This window comes from Lates calcarifer, linkage group LG12 (genome assembly GCF_001640805.2).
Source record: "Lates calcarifer isolate ASB-BC8 linkage group LG12, TLL_Latcal_v3, whole genome shotgun sequence".
In the NCBI taxonomy this organism is placed as follows: Eukaryota; Metazoa; Chordata; class Actinopteri; family Centropomidae; genus Lates; species Lates calcarifer.
In genome coordinates, this window is record NC_066844.1 from 9,420,977 (window position 1) to 9,439,480 (window position 18,504).

Genomic DNA, 18,504 nt, shown 5'->3' on the forward strand with positions numbered 1-18,504 from the left:
TCTTGTCTGCTGATATCTCTCCCTCTGCCCTCTCCTCCCCCAGCCTGCTCTCTGTCTGCCTGCCTCCATCCCGTCTTAGTGGATGTGATGGGTAGAAACTGACAGGGGGTAACGAACTGATCGCCCCCCCTCCCTCCCAGTATTTCCTGTTCAGACAATATGAACTCACTTGGGTTCAAAGTTCTGGAAGAGCTGCAGAGGATTCACATGGCTTGACTGTGGTCTTGTTGTCTGCTCTGCTTCTTTTTTTCTTGTACGAGTGTTTTCATGTATATAAATATACAGTTTTATTTTGGATATGGTCACCGGTTTAGCATCAAAGGAAATAAATATAGCTGACAATATGGTGGATATAATGCAGTTTGGCTGATATGATATTGATCATTCAATAGTTATGGTGTTGACTCCTGCTGTCCTTTAATGCCTCTGTGGACTTGTCTCTTGTAAGGTGTAATAGACCATTTCATGGGGGGCGTTTTTACCTGTCATAGCAAGATAAGCTGTAACCAATAACATTACTGATAGTGATCCAGCATACTAAATGGAATGCAGCCGTGATAAATGTCAGTAATTGCACCTGTGTTAAACAGGTGAAAATGTCAATGCATTGAACTGTTAGAGTACATGTTGCCTTATTGTGTGAGCTCTTGATTTGATTTGCCTTAATCAACACAGAACTGCTCAGCAGATAGCTCTCATATATCAGATTTCAGAACCCCTCACCAACATTTAAATGCATCACAAGACAAACCTGAGTTATGCTTTACACTTTCAACTGCCTTTCAACTTGTCTGCTATCCAACTGGATTATCCATAATAAGGAAGTTGCACATATTTGTCTATATACAGTATATATACATCACTTATAGGGTTAAAACATTTAAAAAAAAAACAGCCAAACCAAAACAATATGGTGAGAGAAATGAAAGCTAATTACTTTACTAGTATGAAAATGTCCCGCTGCAATAGTATTTTCGGTATGGCAAAGACTGAGGATTAAAAATGATTAAAAATGATGAATTAGCAAATTTAGCATTTGTAGTGGTATTGATATAGCTTTCAATAATAACACTCATTGAGACTGGTAGTAGAAGTAGTGTTAATAGCAAGTCATCTGTGCTTGAATTGCAAAGTAAACAACGTAGATCATTTGTAACTGCAACAGTCAGTCAAACTGGGCTGATGACAAGTCTTACAGGTACCGCTGCAGGTGTGTGCGTGTGTGTGTGTGTGTGTGTCTGTATTTGTGTTGCTGCAGGTGGCAGTCATCATTTATTAAGAAGTCTCATAAAAGAGGCTGTGTGGACACAGGAAGTGTTTCAACTCACGTCACTCTGGGAACTGTGGGATTGATTTATCTTGAATCGAGCTACGGGGCACTTCCCCTCAGGGCTGGAAACACACACACACACATACACGCACACACACACGCACTCTCTCTCACACACACACACACACACGCACACACACACACACACAGTCAATCAACCCCTCTCTCTCCTTTTTACAGCTCCCCCCTATCTGCTGTTTCTTTTTTCATCTCTCTCCTCTTGCCTGACCCTTGGGGACATCTTTTTCATTCTTTATCGCCTCTCTTACTCCTTGCACATCCTTGTCTTTCCCTTTCCTTCTTTTCTGCCTGTCTCTAAAAATGAAACCAGTGAACCTGCTCGTTTTCTCACTGCATCCCTACTTTGTTTTCTGTCCTCTCCCACTCTCTTTTTCCATTCGGTCTTTCTCTCTCTTTCGATTAAAAGTAGGTCATTCTGCAACATCGAGCCGCAGCTCCTGCCAAGCATGACATCCACATACACACATGTATCGCCTGGCAACCATGCATTCACCCTGCACCCTCTCCATCCTCCATCCTTGTTTCCTCCATCTTACCTTCCCTGGAGGTTGTGCTCAGTGCAGAGGACTAGGTTTGCAATCTGACACTGCTTTGTTTTGCCGCTGCTCTTCTGTCATAGTGGGGCTGAGGGGTAATTGAGCAGGAAGCAAAGGAGGGTTAATTGCAAACATACATACATAATGTCTGTATATGTACAGTGGAAGCACCCAGTAAGAGTCTGCAACGCTGCATCTAATCTAAACATTGGTGCTGCAAGGGGACTATATCATTTGTATTATGGATGAGGTGTAGAAATTAGACTGAAAACTACAACTACTGCAACCAGATTCTTATATTTTACTTACCCTCACTTGCCGCTTTATATATTTGTACACACTAATGTAATCCAATTTAATGGCCCTATCTCAATATTTATCTCTTTACATAGTCAGTCATTATTTGCTTTTGCACTGAGGTTAGTAATTGCATTCAATATAATGTAGCTCAATACAACATTAAATTAAAATCAGTAGGCCTAATAAACATGATTGACTCTTTCTCTTAACTCTTTCCTGTCAATATGTCAAAAAATGAGCATTGTTAACTTCATATAGAAAGAATCTTTTGCATAGCTGTTGCATTGATTTTCATTATTCCCGTTGGTAGGTTGTTTTTTTTAGCTTTTGTCATTTTTGCTTGTTGTTGGGATGTTAGTTCATTAAAGCCACTGATTTACAGTATTGTAATGATGAACTATAGTGACTGCTTTAATGCATTGAACTGTTGGTTGGAATGCAGCCGTGATAAATGTCAGTAATTGCACCTGTGTTAAACAGGTGAAAATGTCAATGCATTGAACTGTTAGAGTACATGTTGCTTATTGTGTGAGCTCTTGATTTGATTTGTCCCAATCAACACAGAACTGCTCAGCAGATAGCTCTCATATATCAGATTTCAGAACCCCTCACCAACATTTAAATGCATCACAAGACAAACCTGAGTTATGCTTTACACTTTCAACTGCCTTTCAACTTGTCTGTTATTCAACTGGATTATCCATCTTAAGGAAGTTGCACATATTTGTCTATATACAGTATATATACATCACTTATAGAGTTAAAACATAAAAAACAGCAAAAACAATATGGTGAGAGAAATGAAAGCTAATTACTTTACTAGTATGACAGATTCTTATGATAAAAATGATAGTGACAAATTTAGGAACAACATATATCATATATTGAAACTGGAATCACAAATACTACTCATTAGGCACAAACATGAACCCAACACCTCCCACACTTTTCCCAATTATCCCATCATTCCCTGGGAGAGGTCGTCATAGCAACCCCTTTACAGATCATTTATACCAAGGAAGTGATGTCACTTCATTTCTCCCACAACCTCTTTAGCACATGACCCAATGACCTTCTAGTGTATGTATGGGCCATTTATTGCCTTGTCTTTTTGGTCTATTTGTGTGTGTGTATGTGTGTGTGTGCGTGTGTGTGGAGCACAGTAATGTACTGGGTTCAAAGGCCATTGCTAGAGGGTGAATAAGGGGTTGGGGATGTATGGAGGGTTAGAGGTAATATGCATATATGGAGGTTTATATTACACACACACACACACACACACACACACACACACACACACACCTTAGGGACAGTCATTAGTGAGTGCTAGACCTGTTATTGATCTGCAGGGAATAGCAGGTGATAGACTGGACATCAAAGTGCCCACCCTCCCTCACACACACACAACCACACACACACACATATACACTAATGTTTCAGGACTTGTTTGTGATGTCAAGGTCAGATGAGAGATGAAAATGTATTATCTGTGAATCTGATACACATATGTATCTATAATGTGTTTAAAAATGTTGAGTCTTGCACATAGAGCAGACTTTAAACTCACACATTAATAGCAATAAGGCAGAATCAGCAGCACCATATTATCATGGCATGTCAGAGTTTTTGAGAAGGCTGTAATTTAAAAAGTATTCCCTAATAAGCAGAGATGACTAAGTAGAGGAGAATATGCAATCCAGAATATCAGTATCATGTTATTCAGCAAGTTACAAGGGCATTCTGTGCAGTAAATTTAGATTGTGGTAAGACAAACCCTACTTCTGCTGGATAATTTGACAGAAATCCTATCTATTGAGACCTGAGGATAGATTTACAGAGCATGACTAATGTGCTATTAGCATATTAAGACCAAATATTGCTCAGTGCCTTCAGTTTCAGTGCCCCAGATTCACTGTATGTCACCTTTTTACAGTCAAAGCCTTCCTGTGGATAATTTTGTCTACTCTGTGTTTAATTATTTATAATGGTATGAGAAAATACAGTGAAAAGTGAATTGATTTTTGAGGACTAATTACTTTTATTTTACAAACAATAATCCATATAGCACAGGCATTGCTGAATGCTAGCAGTGATGGCTTCATGCTAATATTTTACCATGCATCATATTTTAGTAGTAGTTACTGTTCACTATTCAGCCAGAATGTTGTACAATTGTAGTTAATCCATCTATATTAGCACTAAAGTGCTTTTTATTCTCGATCATCAAAACATTAATTGTTAGTTAAGAATTGATATTTTAAAAGGAACCTTCTATGTATTGAATTGCAGTTAGCTGTATGCACAATGCATTGGTACAAAGCAGACCCTCATGATAAATAAGTAGAAAGAAAACCCACAGAGCTTTGGGTCCTGAGACCTAAGACTAAAGACCAGTCCTGAGGAAAAAGCTGAAGATACACAGACCAGCTGCTGGCCTCTGATGGTCATATAGACTGTAGGTGTCCTGCTGATCAAGTTGATTGATGATTGAGGTGGTAGCTTGATAGAACTGGTCAACATTCAGAAGGCATCAAAACACATCATAGATAACCTAATAGACAGGTCTGCTGCTAAACAAGATAGCAAGAAGAGTCTCTGCTGTAAATACAGCACTGCAGCCTTACTCACATGCACATTCCCCTCAAGTAGGGCATACTACTACTGTGCCCGTTGGCAACGCACTTAACCTAGTTAAACAGTTCTTCCCCAGATGTTCTATATGTGCCGTACTGTAGTCAGAAGGGAGCATACTGTACAGCTTTAACACATTGGATGAGTGCTTTAGTCATCAGATCGTGTTAAAGCTACAATATAGTAGATCTGGAAATCAAGCTGGCGCTAACATGACACTGGGAAGGAAACCACTCGGCTCCACCTGTCCCGTCTTCTCCTTGCTCTGTTATGCTCAACCCAGCAACTCCTTCATCTACACATCCCTGTTGTGTTTGCTGTCTCAACTAATGCAGGAATTGGGAGCTTGCCAGCCTGTGAGTCAGCATAAGCGATGTCTTCCACCAGCTAATTCTAGCTTGAGGCTTTGGTGTGAGAGTAGACCAGAAGCACGTTTATGTTGTGATTGACAGCTGCTATCTCTGACTTTGGCCCTGTCTGATTGGTTACAAGGATGAGGCCCTCAAAACCTTTTAGAAGGATGTTCTGAATGTCTGCAGAGCTGCCAGGCAGTTCAGTGAGTCTGTATCACAGAAACCTCTGACAGCACCTCTCCACATTAAGATATGGTTTAGAGTTGAACTTATTCAGTTGAACTGAATTCAACAGAATAATTTTTGTTTATTTTGTTATTAAAAGTGTATCAAAGCAAGCTGAATGTCTTTTTTGTCTCAGGAATTATTTCAGATACTCAAAGAAGTTAGAAAAGAGCACTGTTTTCTAAAGTGTGTTTACTAAATGTATATGTCATTTTTACATCCAGATGTACAATGTTGAGGACTGACTGATTTGCTTGTTTTCAAGGCTGAAACATAGAAAGACATGGTAGAGAGAGAACAATTAGAAATGAGTGTGCTGTTGGATGCTGTAATAAAAGCAGGAAGTATGATATTTTTGAGAACAAGAACAAGCCAGTAACAGAGGATCAATACTGTGTGTGCTTGAAACTGACTGAAATGACTAGTATCAGTTTATTGCAGCTGAGTGTGTGGCTGACTGAAGCATTTTTGTTACTGTAGCACAAACTATATTGTAGATACAGACTGTGTGCGTTTTATATTTCCATAGAGGCTTTTCCATAGTCCTCCAGGCAGACTGTGTCTCAGTGTGCATTTTCTGCGAGTGTGTGCAGCAGCAGCAACGCAGGCTACAAGGACAAAAAGAAAGAGGGAAAGAGCATCCTGTGATCCTGAGGGCAGCGGCTGGCGCACAGACAAGCTCTTTGAAAGCACAAACACACAGCTGGAGAAACACCACTGATGCAGACAGTCCTGAGGCACGTGTGTGTGCTGCCTGTCTGCTTGACTGTATCTTCTGCCTCTTCCTGCGCTCAGGCTAACAAAGACTAATGAGCAGTCAGCACATCTGACTAAAGTCTTCCCTTCAGACACACTTTATTGCATTGTCTCCCTGAACCCATTTAACAATAAACATATTCATTATTTATCATGGTCTTTTAAGTGATCCAGTCTGCATGACCTGCAACCTCTGATACACATAGTTCTTGTTTAGAATAATGAAATAGGGGGCACTGATTCCAGATCAGTTTTAACTCTGGTTTGAGGCTTTCTGTTTTAACCGATAATTGAACTGTACTTGTTTGCTAAAAATTCAATAACTTAAGAGATTACAATATTTTTCATGACTTCTCTTTGTGTCTCATCAGGTCTGCTAAGTGGTCACAACAGAGTGGGTGGACAGACAGAATATCAGTAAACGTAAGTCAGTGTAATGTACATTTACAGCAGTTTCTCCTATCCCCTAATTTTTTAATCATTGTCTATAGTATAGATTTCAGTATCATTCTGTAAAAGTTGCTTCACTGCTAGTCCACACAGTCATAAAAAGTAAAGCTAAAGCTATGAAAATGTTTCTGGTATTTAACTAGGAAGAACTTCTGTACCACAACAAAGAAGTCATCACAAAAAACTCATGACCTGAAAACAGTTTATGAACATCAGTATTCAGTTTAACTAATCAAGTTGCTTGCTTGTCATTGCTACTTGCTTATCTTGTGCGTATGTTACTGACACACCTCTGGGTGAAAGTGACTCTTATCTTGAGTGGAAAAACCTCAGAAATGTACTTTTTTCCCTCTGGTGCTGCAGTATTGCTGCTTTATTGATTATTGTACAGTGTAATAATAACTGACTATTTTTAGTGATAAGTTAACTAGTTGGAGGATTAGGGGTAGGGGGTTGGGCAACAATTTAATCAATAGGCTCATGTTTTCCTTCAATAATTTTTTTTCTCATAAAAAAGTGTATCCCTGTTTTTTTGGTGGAACTGGTGCTCTCACTGCAGATACTGGCTCACCTGGACCTGCAGTATTTATTAATGTGTTTGTACAGTACTTGTGGTAGCCATGTTATTACTGTGGTGGAGCGCTGAGGGTAATTGTGTGTGATGGGTGGAGGGCTATTTTTGGGATGTTTGTAGAGGAAGATTGGTGATGCTGTGTTGGGGGTATATATGGAGGTCGAGGGTGGCAGTTAATGTGTTAATGCCTCCAGCATTTCTACTGAGAGATGAAAAATGTCCAGAGAAATTACCAGGTTTTGTGTTTAGTACAAGCTTTTTTCAGCAAGAGCATTTGATTATTCACAGACTGTTATTCCCTGTGGAAATATTTTTGTACACTTAATTATTTTATTTATTATTTTTGCAGTTAATGGTTTTATAAAAGGCTAGGAAGGATTAAATGGAAAAAGAGATCCACTCTGACCCTCTTCCTGTCTGTCTACCTTTTCATCATGCTTAGAGTAGGTACTGTATATAACATTATACAGTCAATATATACTGTATGAGAACTGTGATTAAATAAAGTCATATTAGGAAGGTGAAAAAAAAGTGAAAAAGATTCATGGTTAATTACAACTTATTGTTGCTACTAGACATTCAGTGAATATACCAGAGAGACGACATCCTTGTCTGGTTCCCCTAAAGTAAAACTTTGGGAAATCAGTGCACTGGTGATAGTAGTAGGTACAGGGAAGATAGGTAATTTATTCAATAAATAGATGATTTGCAAGGTCACAAATAAGAATTTTTAACTGACTCCGTTGAGTGCCTCTCTGCATTGAGTGACAGAATTGAAGTGTTTCATTTCTGAGTTGAAAGCTACATTTAAAACATACAGGTAGAAAAGCTGAAAATTTGACTAATGCAAAGCAGAAGAACAATGAGGCACACACATGCATCCATGCACACACAAAGATACAAAGCTGCTCTGTTTGCATGGACATCAAAATTCACATGTACTCTACATGTGATGGGAACAATGAAATGGTCTCAGTTGGTACAAATACTGTGCAGCAAGTGCTTGTGTGCACTGTGTTGGGCAGCACGACAATGAACTCTGTGCAATTGCAGAAGGTTAAGGAAAAAGATGACAGTAATAGTCATGACTAAGACAAGAAAAGACCCATCTTACATTTGTTTTGAAGAAATGCTACATTTTCAGTATGTCTGCAATAAGTGATCTTGGCCAAATGTAATTGTAAAATTGTAAAATCATAAAGTCCTTGCAAGTCTTTGAGACCAATAAAATAATCCTAAAATGGGCCCAAATGAAAACCTTCAACAGCCAATTAGGTCTTGTGTTTCCAGCTGTGATAATCGTTCTATAATCACACTAATCGCAGCTGCCCTCACAGATCTTTAAACTGTGAGGATTTTTTTAAGCTCTTAAATTTTAAGTGGCCTCTCTTTAGAAATATGAAACCTGTGAGGGCCATGATAAGAAAATGAGTCTCTTGCTTTATTCTGCTTTCCATCTGACAAGACTAGGAGGTGTAATTTACTCCAATAGACTTTATGGTGTCAAGGCATTTATGATTAAAAAATATAAATCTGTAGTCTGCTTTTTCAATTCATGATGAAAAAAATTCTGTGGTCTGCTTTTTAATGTCAAGGAGCTTTGTTACTGAAATAACTAATTTTAAATAATAGAATAAGGCATGATATTTAAAGAACAGTTTTCCTAACAGTCTCATTTAGCAAATATATGCAATTCCCATAGCTTCTAAAAGTAGGTTAACATTTTTATTGTACTGAGTGTGTTTGTGTATGATGATAATGTGTGCCTAAGGTTGTGAGCTTAAACTAATGTAACTGTGACCTAGCTAGTTAGGTCACCTTGTGTTCTAGCATGAGTAAACTAACTAGAAATATGAAACAACCTATAGCTGAGTACACTACCATGGTGTCATGGTACCAGCAGCTCCAAATCTGCCAGCTCCTGGACTACCAAGACACTGAGCATAATAAATTGTTGCTTTAGCCTGTGTAGTTTATCATAGTAGAAGACAACTGATTCTGAGTCTCTTTTGAGACCCCAATGAAAAGACTAGGATGCAAGAATTTGTCATTTTTCCATCAACAGTTATGACATGTTCTGTGATATCTTGGATTCTATGCTGTTGACCCTCCTGTTCCTGTTGATGGTGACCTGGTGGGTCACTCCCTAAAAATGGAATAGTTAAATAAGTAAGAGGGAAGGTTGCCCTGTGAGAACTATCTGGAAAAGGTTGTCCTTCATAAGAAGCAGCTTCAGTTTGTCTGTGGATCTCTGCGGGAATCAATATTCTTTTCTGCCAGAGAGGCAGTCTGATTTCAGCTTTAGACCTTGAATTTCTCTCTTTCTCTCCCTCTCCCTCCCTCGGTGTGATGTATAAACCTCAGAACCAAAGCTTCTATCAGAATCAATAAATCAGAAAACCCTGACTCACCTGTTTCACACCTCTCACCTCTATGTTCCCACAAATCTTCAGCTGCCTAAAATCTGCTTTATTGACATGGTGTAATTTTCATAGCTATGCTGTAAAACTCTCCTTTGAGTATGAAGACAGGATGAGCAGAGCTATTAAAGTCCAAATAAGACACTACAGTAAAAAGTAGTATTCAAAATTGAGCTGAACATAAGAATTTTTTATTTTTATTTTTTACCTCCAAGCCAACTTAGTATGATTATTCTACTTCCTAAGCCATAGTTTATCTTTATCCAGTTGTTATGTATATACTGATCTTAAGATAAGATAAGTTAAGATAATTCTCTAAGTAAGTAAACTGACTTAATGGTCAAAGTCACATTAATGCACATAGGAGATAAGCCAAGACAGCGCTAGGGCTTGAAAATGTATTTGAAATTTTTATGTGATAAACTTTGCCAACATTTATGTTCAGACAGTATAAACAGTTGGACATCGGTTTTTGCAACCAGCAGTATACAATAGCTGTTACTTTCCACCACCACGTAAAGTAATGTGTAGTATCACTGACCCTTTTTCTCGCCTGCCTGTGCACAGTGCATCCCTGTATGCTGTAGTGCAGTGGAGGATGAAGAGAGGGTTCCACACGTGGAGAGAAGCACTGACCTATTTTGAAGCTTTCACTGCTTTCACTCTTCTCTGCTGATCTCTCTGTGTTTCTTTCCTCTTTATCTTGATTTCTCTCTCTCTCTCTTTCTCACTCTCTCACACACACTCTGTGCCTTTTCTGCTGGGAATAGATCTGCAATTTAAAGCTGATCTCTCTTAAGGCTTATATTGGACTGTGTAGTTTGCTCTTTTCCTTATCTCTCTTCTATATATATTGTATGTGTGTGTGTGTGTGTGTGTGTGTGTGAGACAAGAACTCAGTAATTAACAGAGATAGGGTGATACTGGTCAGGTTTCACAGCAGCTGGGCTTTAGAGATACATGCGGTTATGTGTGTGTGTGTTTTTGCTGAGTGGGTGAGAGTGTATCTTCATCCATGTATAACCATGTACTGTACCTCCCTATACATCTGCATCCATGCATGTTGTGTGTGTGTGTGTGTGTGTGTGTTTGTGTGTGTGTATGTGTATGTGTGTGATTGGCTCCTCATGCCAGCCCATGCTGGGGTCTTGGCTCCCCAGGGGCAGATTAGCTATTTAGTGGAATACTGTAGGATTGACATACCACCAGATGGTTTATGCATAATGTGTGGGTGTGGTAGGTGTTTGCAGGTTTTGGGTGAAATCTGACAACTGCCCTCGGGCCAAAAAGCTGTTGTGTCCTCTCTGTGTCAGTCTATTATTTCACTGCTCTTAGTTTAAACAGACAGAGGATGATAGCAAACTGTATGATTTTGTTCCATTCGTTTCAGTGCTTGCAGTTGTAATGTGAAGAAGAATAATAATCAAGAAATGGCATTGTAAACATTGTCCTATTGGAATTCCATGATATCAATATTCATTATACACTTGAGAGTCAGTAAATAATAATATTCAAAATGGTCTTTGTCGAGAAAAGTTTGTTGTTTACTATTTTAAGGAAGCCTATGTAATGTTTGCTGAACAGCAGCTGGCTTGTTTTGGTGTATTTGTGTATTTTTCAGGGACAATGCTTATTAACATAAACAGAAAAAAATGTAAATGAGCCAGAATTATCTTTAAAGACTTATTTGGTTTATAGATGTTAAAAAGACCACCCAAAATGTCCATAAAGATGGCAACTGTTCAGAACACAGTGTAACAGTAACACCAGTAGAGAAAAGAAATGCATGGTATTGTTTCCTCTTTCAAAAATGACATATAATCTTTCTGCTGTGGTTGCAGTTACCATTTTTAAAAGATAAAAACACTGAAGGAAATGAGTCCAGTTTTCACTACAAAGAACATTACTATTTAAATGTAATATTCTTTAACCTTTACTTATACAGTCGAGTGTACCCAGGGCAGTCACAGCTCCACAGCACCCCAGCAGTGCTTTATGTTATGTCACTTTTCCCACCTACATTTTCTCATATTTTTTGCAATGGCAAGCTTATGTTAAACACCCACCTCCACACTCCCACATAATTTTATTTGAAATTTACATTATCGTCATAGCTTTGAGCTCTGGTTTAATTGAAAGCAGAGTGAAGGATTGATGCTGGTGGGGGATTGCAGCGTGGGGGACAGGGATTAACAGTGGGCAGGTGGTCCTGGCATGGTTGCCAGTACACAGACCTGGCTGTCATGTGGAGGTGGTGGGGAGTAAATTAGAAAGCTTCGGCTGGTGGGCTGGCTGCTGATTACTCAGACAGGATAAAGAATTTACACCGCTGACTGTAGTAAAACATTAATGTAGGTTTTTTTTTGAGTTTATCTCTCAAATTTCTGTGTGTGTGTGTGTGTGTGTGTGTGTCTACTCCAAAAAATCAATTTAGTAATTTTCACAGAGATGAGACCTGTGAGCCAAAATATCTTGAGAATTTTGTCACTATGTTGAGTGGAAATATAGAGTAAAGTCTCTCAGTAAGAACCAAATGGTTCAAAATCAAAAACACTTATGTGTGGGTTGATAATAATACACGATACAGCGCTCACGGTTTGATACGCTCACAATACATCTAAGGATGTATTTAATGAAGAAAGAATGAAAACAAACTAACATCGCAGTTTTTTTATTTATTCCTTCGTAGTGTAAACTGCAAAAATGAAATCTCCTATCTCTAATCTCTTGTTGCCACAAAACACGGTTTCTTACAATGTTTTCCTTATTGTGAAGGAAAACAGTTCTGTTTATTCTGCAGATGACAGTGTAAAAGAAAGGATATAATAATATAAGGCAATATTTTTCCCCTTAAACTAGAATTTACAATTACATTTCCATTCATTATAACAGATATTCTTCCTAAAATGAGCAGATGCCATTTAACAATAGTCTTTTACATTTTACATATTTTTCCAATTGCAAAAGTAGTGCATTACATTACTCATTTCAACCAAAAAAAGTAATCAGAGTATACTAATGTGTTAATTTGTAGTCTGTTACCGCTAACACTGGTTGTTTGTAGCCTTATTATATCGGCAAAGCTAGCCAGTGTTTTCCAGTTCACTATAGTGAGTCTGTTAAAGTTAATCACCCTTAAAAGTGTTTGGTGAGTTCAGTGAAAACACAACATCTGCTGATGTCTTCACTGCAGGAATGAAACGTGGGAAGAGTCAAGACTTACAGCTGTCACAGATGATGAGGTCTGAAAAATGTTAGCTGTCAGAGAAAATTATTATGCAAGAGGAACAAGAGAGTGAGAGGGATCAACTGGCTGTAGTCACACAGTCAGCTGATTGGTGGTCACTAGCTAAGTGAGCTGTTTACAGACATCTGACTGAACAGAACCTGAAGCAGCCAGATGCTGTTTCACTATCATTTTTTCAGGGTCACGATGTGTATCATTGTGTTTTCTGATTCGCAATGCATCGTGCCATGGTGCAACCCTACTCATGTGTAACTTAAAGTTAAAGAAATCTGAAAATGTAATATGTTGTTGCAAAGACATTGGTAAGATTAGAACAATGAAGTGATCCCAGCAATAAATTCTCCATCATAATTTCTTGGGCAAATAATTTAAACTGTTCCACATTTTGCTTTGAAAGTCTCTGTTTTTCCTCAGTGATTGGAGCCTGATCCCACTTAGAGAATCATTGCCACTGAGCTTCTTCGTTTCTAGGCTGCTCTCTCTAGGGAGCCACACAGGGACTCAGCTGTGAATGTAGGCCAGAGTCGACACACTCTCTCGTGCCAGAATACATACACACTCACCCACACGCGCAAACAATTTATACTGTACATACACTGTACTGTCTACTGTGCTTTCTTAATCCTAACCATCTGCCTCTGTGTCTGTACTCACAGGTCCTCGGTGCAGCTGACAGGAGAACCATCTAGCCAATCAGGAGAGGTGAGGGGTGAGGTGAGGCGAGCCAATCGAAGGAGGAGAGATGTTGGGGAAGGGCAGGCATGTGGCCCCGGCTCTCATGTCATTACTGCTGCTACTGTGGCATGAAGCAACAGCCATTGAGGTCCCACAAGACCGTAAGTCACCCAGCAATCATCAAATCCACTTTAACTCAATATGTTACTGCAAATAGTGATATAAATGCTATCCCAAAAATTCAAACAATTCATTTGGTCAAAGGGAAGTTGGCTGAAATAGATGGCTCAGATAGGATCAGTCGCGCTGTGTCTTGCTCATTCCCACGAGGATGGAGATTTTTCACAGCTGAGACATTGCAGCACAGCTCTTTTCCAAATAATCCACTTTCAACTCCTCAAACGAAATAATATTAGTGCAAATCTTAAACAAAACAAAACTGTAGAGCACATCATGCTTAACTTTAGAGGAGTACACAGAGGGGAGGAGGGCAGCTGCAGGTGCAGTGTGGTTGACACGTTCCTCAGCAATTCATATATTTTTTGACTAGTTGGTCTCAGTTTGGCCCACATTTTGCAATCCTGCCAAAGTATATGGACACACTGGCATTGTCTGAACATACCAGACCTGATTTTAGCATCACAGACCAAACCATTTTTTGTATTATAGGGAGGGAAAGTAAAATGGTTTTTGACCACTATGTCAAGGAGAAGGAGGAAGTTAAAAATTACGTGACTCAGAAACCATACATAAAGTTTTCATAAGTATGTATTTTTGAAAAGAATTATTCCAGCTGATTATTTCAGGTTAGAGGACCCCAGATGCGATTACAATTGGGGTGACACGATTTCACGTTCAGTGCTGCTAGGACTGCTGCAGCCCCATTGATGTGCTGTGTGACAGCATTTTAAACACAATAAGTCAGATGTCAGATGCTAGTACTGGGCTAGTTATTAGATATATTCCATGTGGTATCAGATTTAGCAAAACTTTTTTTGGTTCACATTTTTACAAACTCTTTAAACTGTATACTGCTCACCCAAACTGACACAGAACAAAGACACTGCTCTAATTTGACTCATCAAATTAAAAGCTGATGCTTCTAGCCTTTTAGTAAAAGGGCAGAGAATTTAGGAATTTATTGCAAGTGAGATGTGTTTTGTCCATTATGTCATTTTTGTTGGCATTGTGAGTGAAGATACAGACAGGACAGGAAACATGGTGGAGGTGTATGACATACAACAAAGGTCTCTGGCCTGACTTGAGCAGGGGACGTTGTTGGTGTTCCCAACAACCAATAGCATACCCTGATGTACACTACTTGTTATTATTCTGCAAATAAATGTATTGGGCCTGACTTTCATTTTGACAAGGCTAGGTGAATGAACCCTCATTCTCTGACAGTCTTTTCCTGTCTGTGTACAGTTGAGGCTGTAATCCTTTAAAATGTGAGCTAAAATGGTTTGATAAATCCAACACCATGTGAAATAAAGAGAACTTGGAACACTGTTTATTCTATCACACTGGACATTCACAAAGGAAATTACGTTATCAAGAGCAGAGTAGCACTAGATCTTCCTGAGATGAAGACTAGATGGAGTGTTTGAGCTTTTTGGAAGTCATTCCAAAAGTTTGTATCCATCAATTCCTGTGTCAAAGTTTCTGAACAGCAACCTTATCAAAAACATGGGCATTTACTAGGTATGGATAGATGATATGGAGACACATTGTGCATCTTTAACCTCAGAATCATGAGCTTAACATCATCAGCCTATTGGTTATTAAATGTTGCTGTTGACTCAGCTCTTTTGAAAATGAACTGTATGTATTAACTTACAGCTTAAAGAAAGAAACAACAATAAACCAAATTTTTAACTTTTATCAAACAATGAAAAGCCAGTGGTTTCACAGTAATTTAAGCTTGCTTTCTTTCTTTTTTTTTGAATATGAAACCGTTCCTGGAGCTACTGATCACATTTGTTACATATGCCCATGAGAATAGACTGCTTCATATCTCTTGGTTGTAGTGTGTCACTTTGGATAACGGTGCCCCCCCTCATTGCAAATTCAAAGATGGTAGGTTCTCATTGATTCATGCACATAATGATATATTATATAGATATATCCCCAACACACACGCACGCACGCACACACACACACACCTGCAGCAGTCAGCTGTCAGCTGCTCTGTCTTCTATCTCTCTGCCCCCCTATGGCGCCGTCTCGTGACATTTTTTATAAGCCTGACCTTTCAGCCCTGGACTTGGTCTATTGATTTAAAACACACACACACACACACACACACCATGACTAACAGAAACCATTGGATAATCCCATCTCAATATATTCACCACACTGCGACCAACTGATAGTCAGAAAACTTAATTACTATCAGTTGATCACTTCTGTGCTCTAGAAAGATACTGAACAGTGTGTTCAAAAGGACCCACAAATACAAATACAAACCTTAGAAATACAATGTGCATACACAGTGTGTTAAAGTTGAATAAAGTAGAAAGAAATTACAGAAACGCTTTAATGTCAACATAGAATAAACAGAGAATGTCCTTATTAACTCAAAGACGAAAGCTTTGAATCTAGTCAGGTGATGTCTGGAGCCCACGCCTATAAATTCAGGTTTTTGTAGCATCCTGCAACTAACGTATTTTACAAACTCCATGTCATTGTCTTAATTAGAATAAAGTGCTTCTACTCCAAAAGTTAGTTGCTGTACCTTATTAAAAGCTCCAGATCTTATGTCTTTGTTCTGTCTGAGTTCTAAGCTCTAAATCGACTGATCAATCAACAAATCAACCAATCAATCAAATCTAATTTGCATAGCACCTTTTGTACAGGCTAGTGCATTTCAAAGTGTTTTACTGATGACAGACTGTCCTCCCTTAAAAAACGACCCCATCGGCCATCTGTGCATCAGCTTATTATGACCAATAGTTATGTTTCATTGTTAAGTGACCTCTCCTGATCCTAGTAATTATGGCAGGGACAAAGGAGGAAGTCCACTGACACTGTGTACAGGGTGACAAAGTCTGTCCGGGTGAATAATAATAATAATAATAATAATAAGAAGAAGAAGAACCACCAAAAGACAAAAAAAAATTAATGCATGGAAACCCAGACACCAAATACTATTTTTTTCATTTTTTCAACATTTTCAAGCATCAAAATCAGAATCAAAATCAGACCAAATATGTTTCCAGTACTTCTCAGTGCACTTGCCTACAGTTCCAAAAACTGTATTATTTCATGTTGTTTATTTGCAGCATATGTTGAAAAGTGTGAGTTGAAAAGCCACCAGTGTTCTTATTAAACCTATAGTAAACCTATAAAGACTCCTCCCCCTTGTAGCCCTGTGTCAGAGCTAACAAAGGCATCACAGCTGAGGCGGTGTTTTCAGTAGACAGAAAGAGAAACCCATCCCCCCTCCTTTCCCTATGTCTACTTATCCGCTTCACAGCAAATTGAACTCTTGACCTTTATCAATGAGTGCTTTCCACACATCCCCACGGAGTCACACACACACATGCTCACACACATCTTTCACTCATCTGAGTCATGCACAGATTCTGGCTGCTAAAGAAAAATGTGACACCACCAATCTTACTGAGATTAAATTAAATGAAGTCTGGTGAATATCAACAATGATCTGAAATTCTGTCCACATGGGAAGGAACTGTCTCCTTTCATCAGCACTTTTGAAACATCATGTTCTGGCCTCACAAATACAGCCATGCATGTGAAGCTTTAAGAGCAATTATGCCTCTCAATTATCTCCCCTCTGTTACTAATTGATTATTTCCCAAATAAATAAACAGTATGACATTTTGTCTTCGATGAACAATCTAATGCAACTTGTGTGTTGTCTTTCTCTTCCTCACTGTTCATCCTTTGCTGACATGGGAACCCCTTACAGGTGAGTCCTCAGTCATTGTTTCACTGGTTCACTCTAAAAATCACAGTTCTCTCCTTCATCTCTGTAAAAACTAATATGGATATTTTATAACATAAACTCTGTACAACATAACTGTAAGCTATAACAGTGGTTCCCAACTGGCCTAGCCTCAGAGTCCAGATTTCCCTTAGACATCAAGTCAAAGTCTACACATAGACCAGAATTGTGCCCATTCAGTTTTTTTCCCATTCATCCATTCTTACTTTCAGTGAAAACAAATCTGTAAGGAGGCAGCGCTACCGCTTAAATTTGATTCCACAAAATGTAAACTAAAAGAACTGGGGCTTAAACATCAATGAAATAGGAAGCACTTTAGCAAGAAACATCAGAAACATTACAATTGTAGTTATGATTAATTCAGGCTTTATAGAGCACAAATTATATAGTATAACATGAATATGGTCTAATAGAGTAAGAGGCCAGTATTGCCAGTAGTGCTGCAAATGATAAAGAGAATAAAGATGTTTTCAAACTAGGCTGGTACGTCACACAATATATTTTTACCATTTTGTATTCAGTGTAGGTAACTCAGAGTTGAATATACTTCTCTTGGCAAACAGTGCCTCAACAGCACAGCTCTAGATAGTAACATCTCAAAATAAAGCTTTTTTTTTTGTTTGTTTTGGGAGCCAGGTGGGAACCACTAAGCTATAACATGATAACTCAGTGAATATGCAAATTTGTAACATAGTACTATCATTGTTTTTATGTCTTTAATATGATTAACAATCACATTACAAGTTCTCCATCTGTCTCTTTGTCTCTCTTTGGCTTTACATTGGACTAACAGCAAAGATCCAGCAAGACCGTAAGTGTTTCTTTTTAACATGCCGCCGCTAAGGTTTCTATCCCAACAATTCATTTTATAGCTTGTAGCTCACTGTAATGCTGCAACAGCACATGCTAATGTGACTGTGAATGAGACTGGATGTTACACACTTCATCACTGGTATTTGCAGTTTATTTTGTCCTCTTGCCCCATAGAGGTTAAACAGACTCATACAGTAAATTAAGAA

The 18,504-nt window shown here is 38.6% G+C and overlaps 1 protein-coding gene across 50 annotated transcripts in view; it reads left to right on the forward strand.

Annotated features, from left to right (window-relative positions):
• The window catches only part of nfasca (neurofascin homolog (chicken) a), a 159,692-nt gene that overhangs the window by 74,332 nt on the left and 66,856 nt on the right, over positions 1-18,504 (forward strand). For 36 of the 50 annotated variants that reach the window (XR_007814346.1, XM_051074711.1, XM_051074717.1 and 33 more), the window contains 2 exons: positions 13,500-13,679; positions 18,279-18,296. The exons of 2 other annotated variants lie outside the window; for them this stretch is intronic. Coding sequence is in view for 47 of the 48 variants with exons in the window: in XM_051074711.1 (XP_050930668.1) it covers positions 13,586-13,679; positions 18,279-18,296 (112 nt within the window). In the remaining variant the exon portion in view is untranslated. Of the gene's footprint in view, positions 1-6,523; positions 6,576-13,499; positions 13,680-18,278; positions 18,297-18,504 lie in introns of all 50 variants that reach the window. 12 more of the 50 variants (XM_051074716.1, XM_051074721.1, XM_051074718.1 and 9 more) reach the window with 3 other exon arrangements.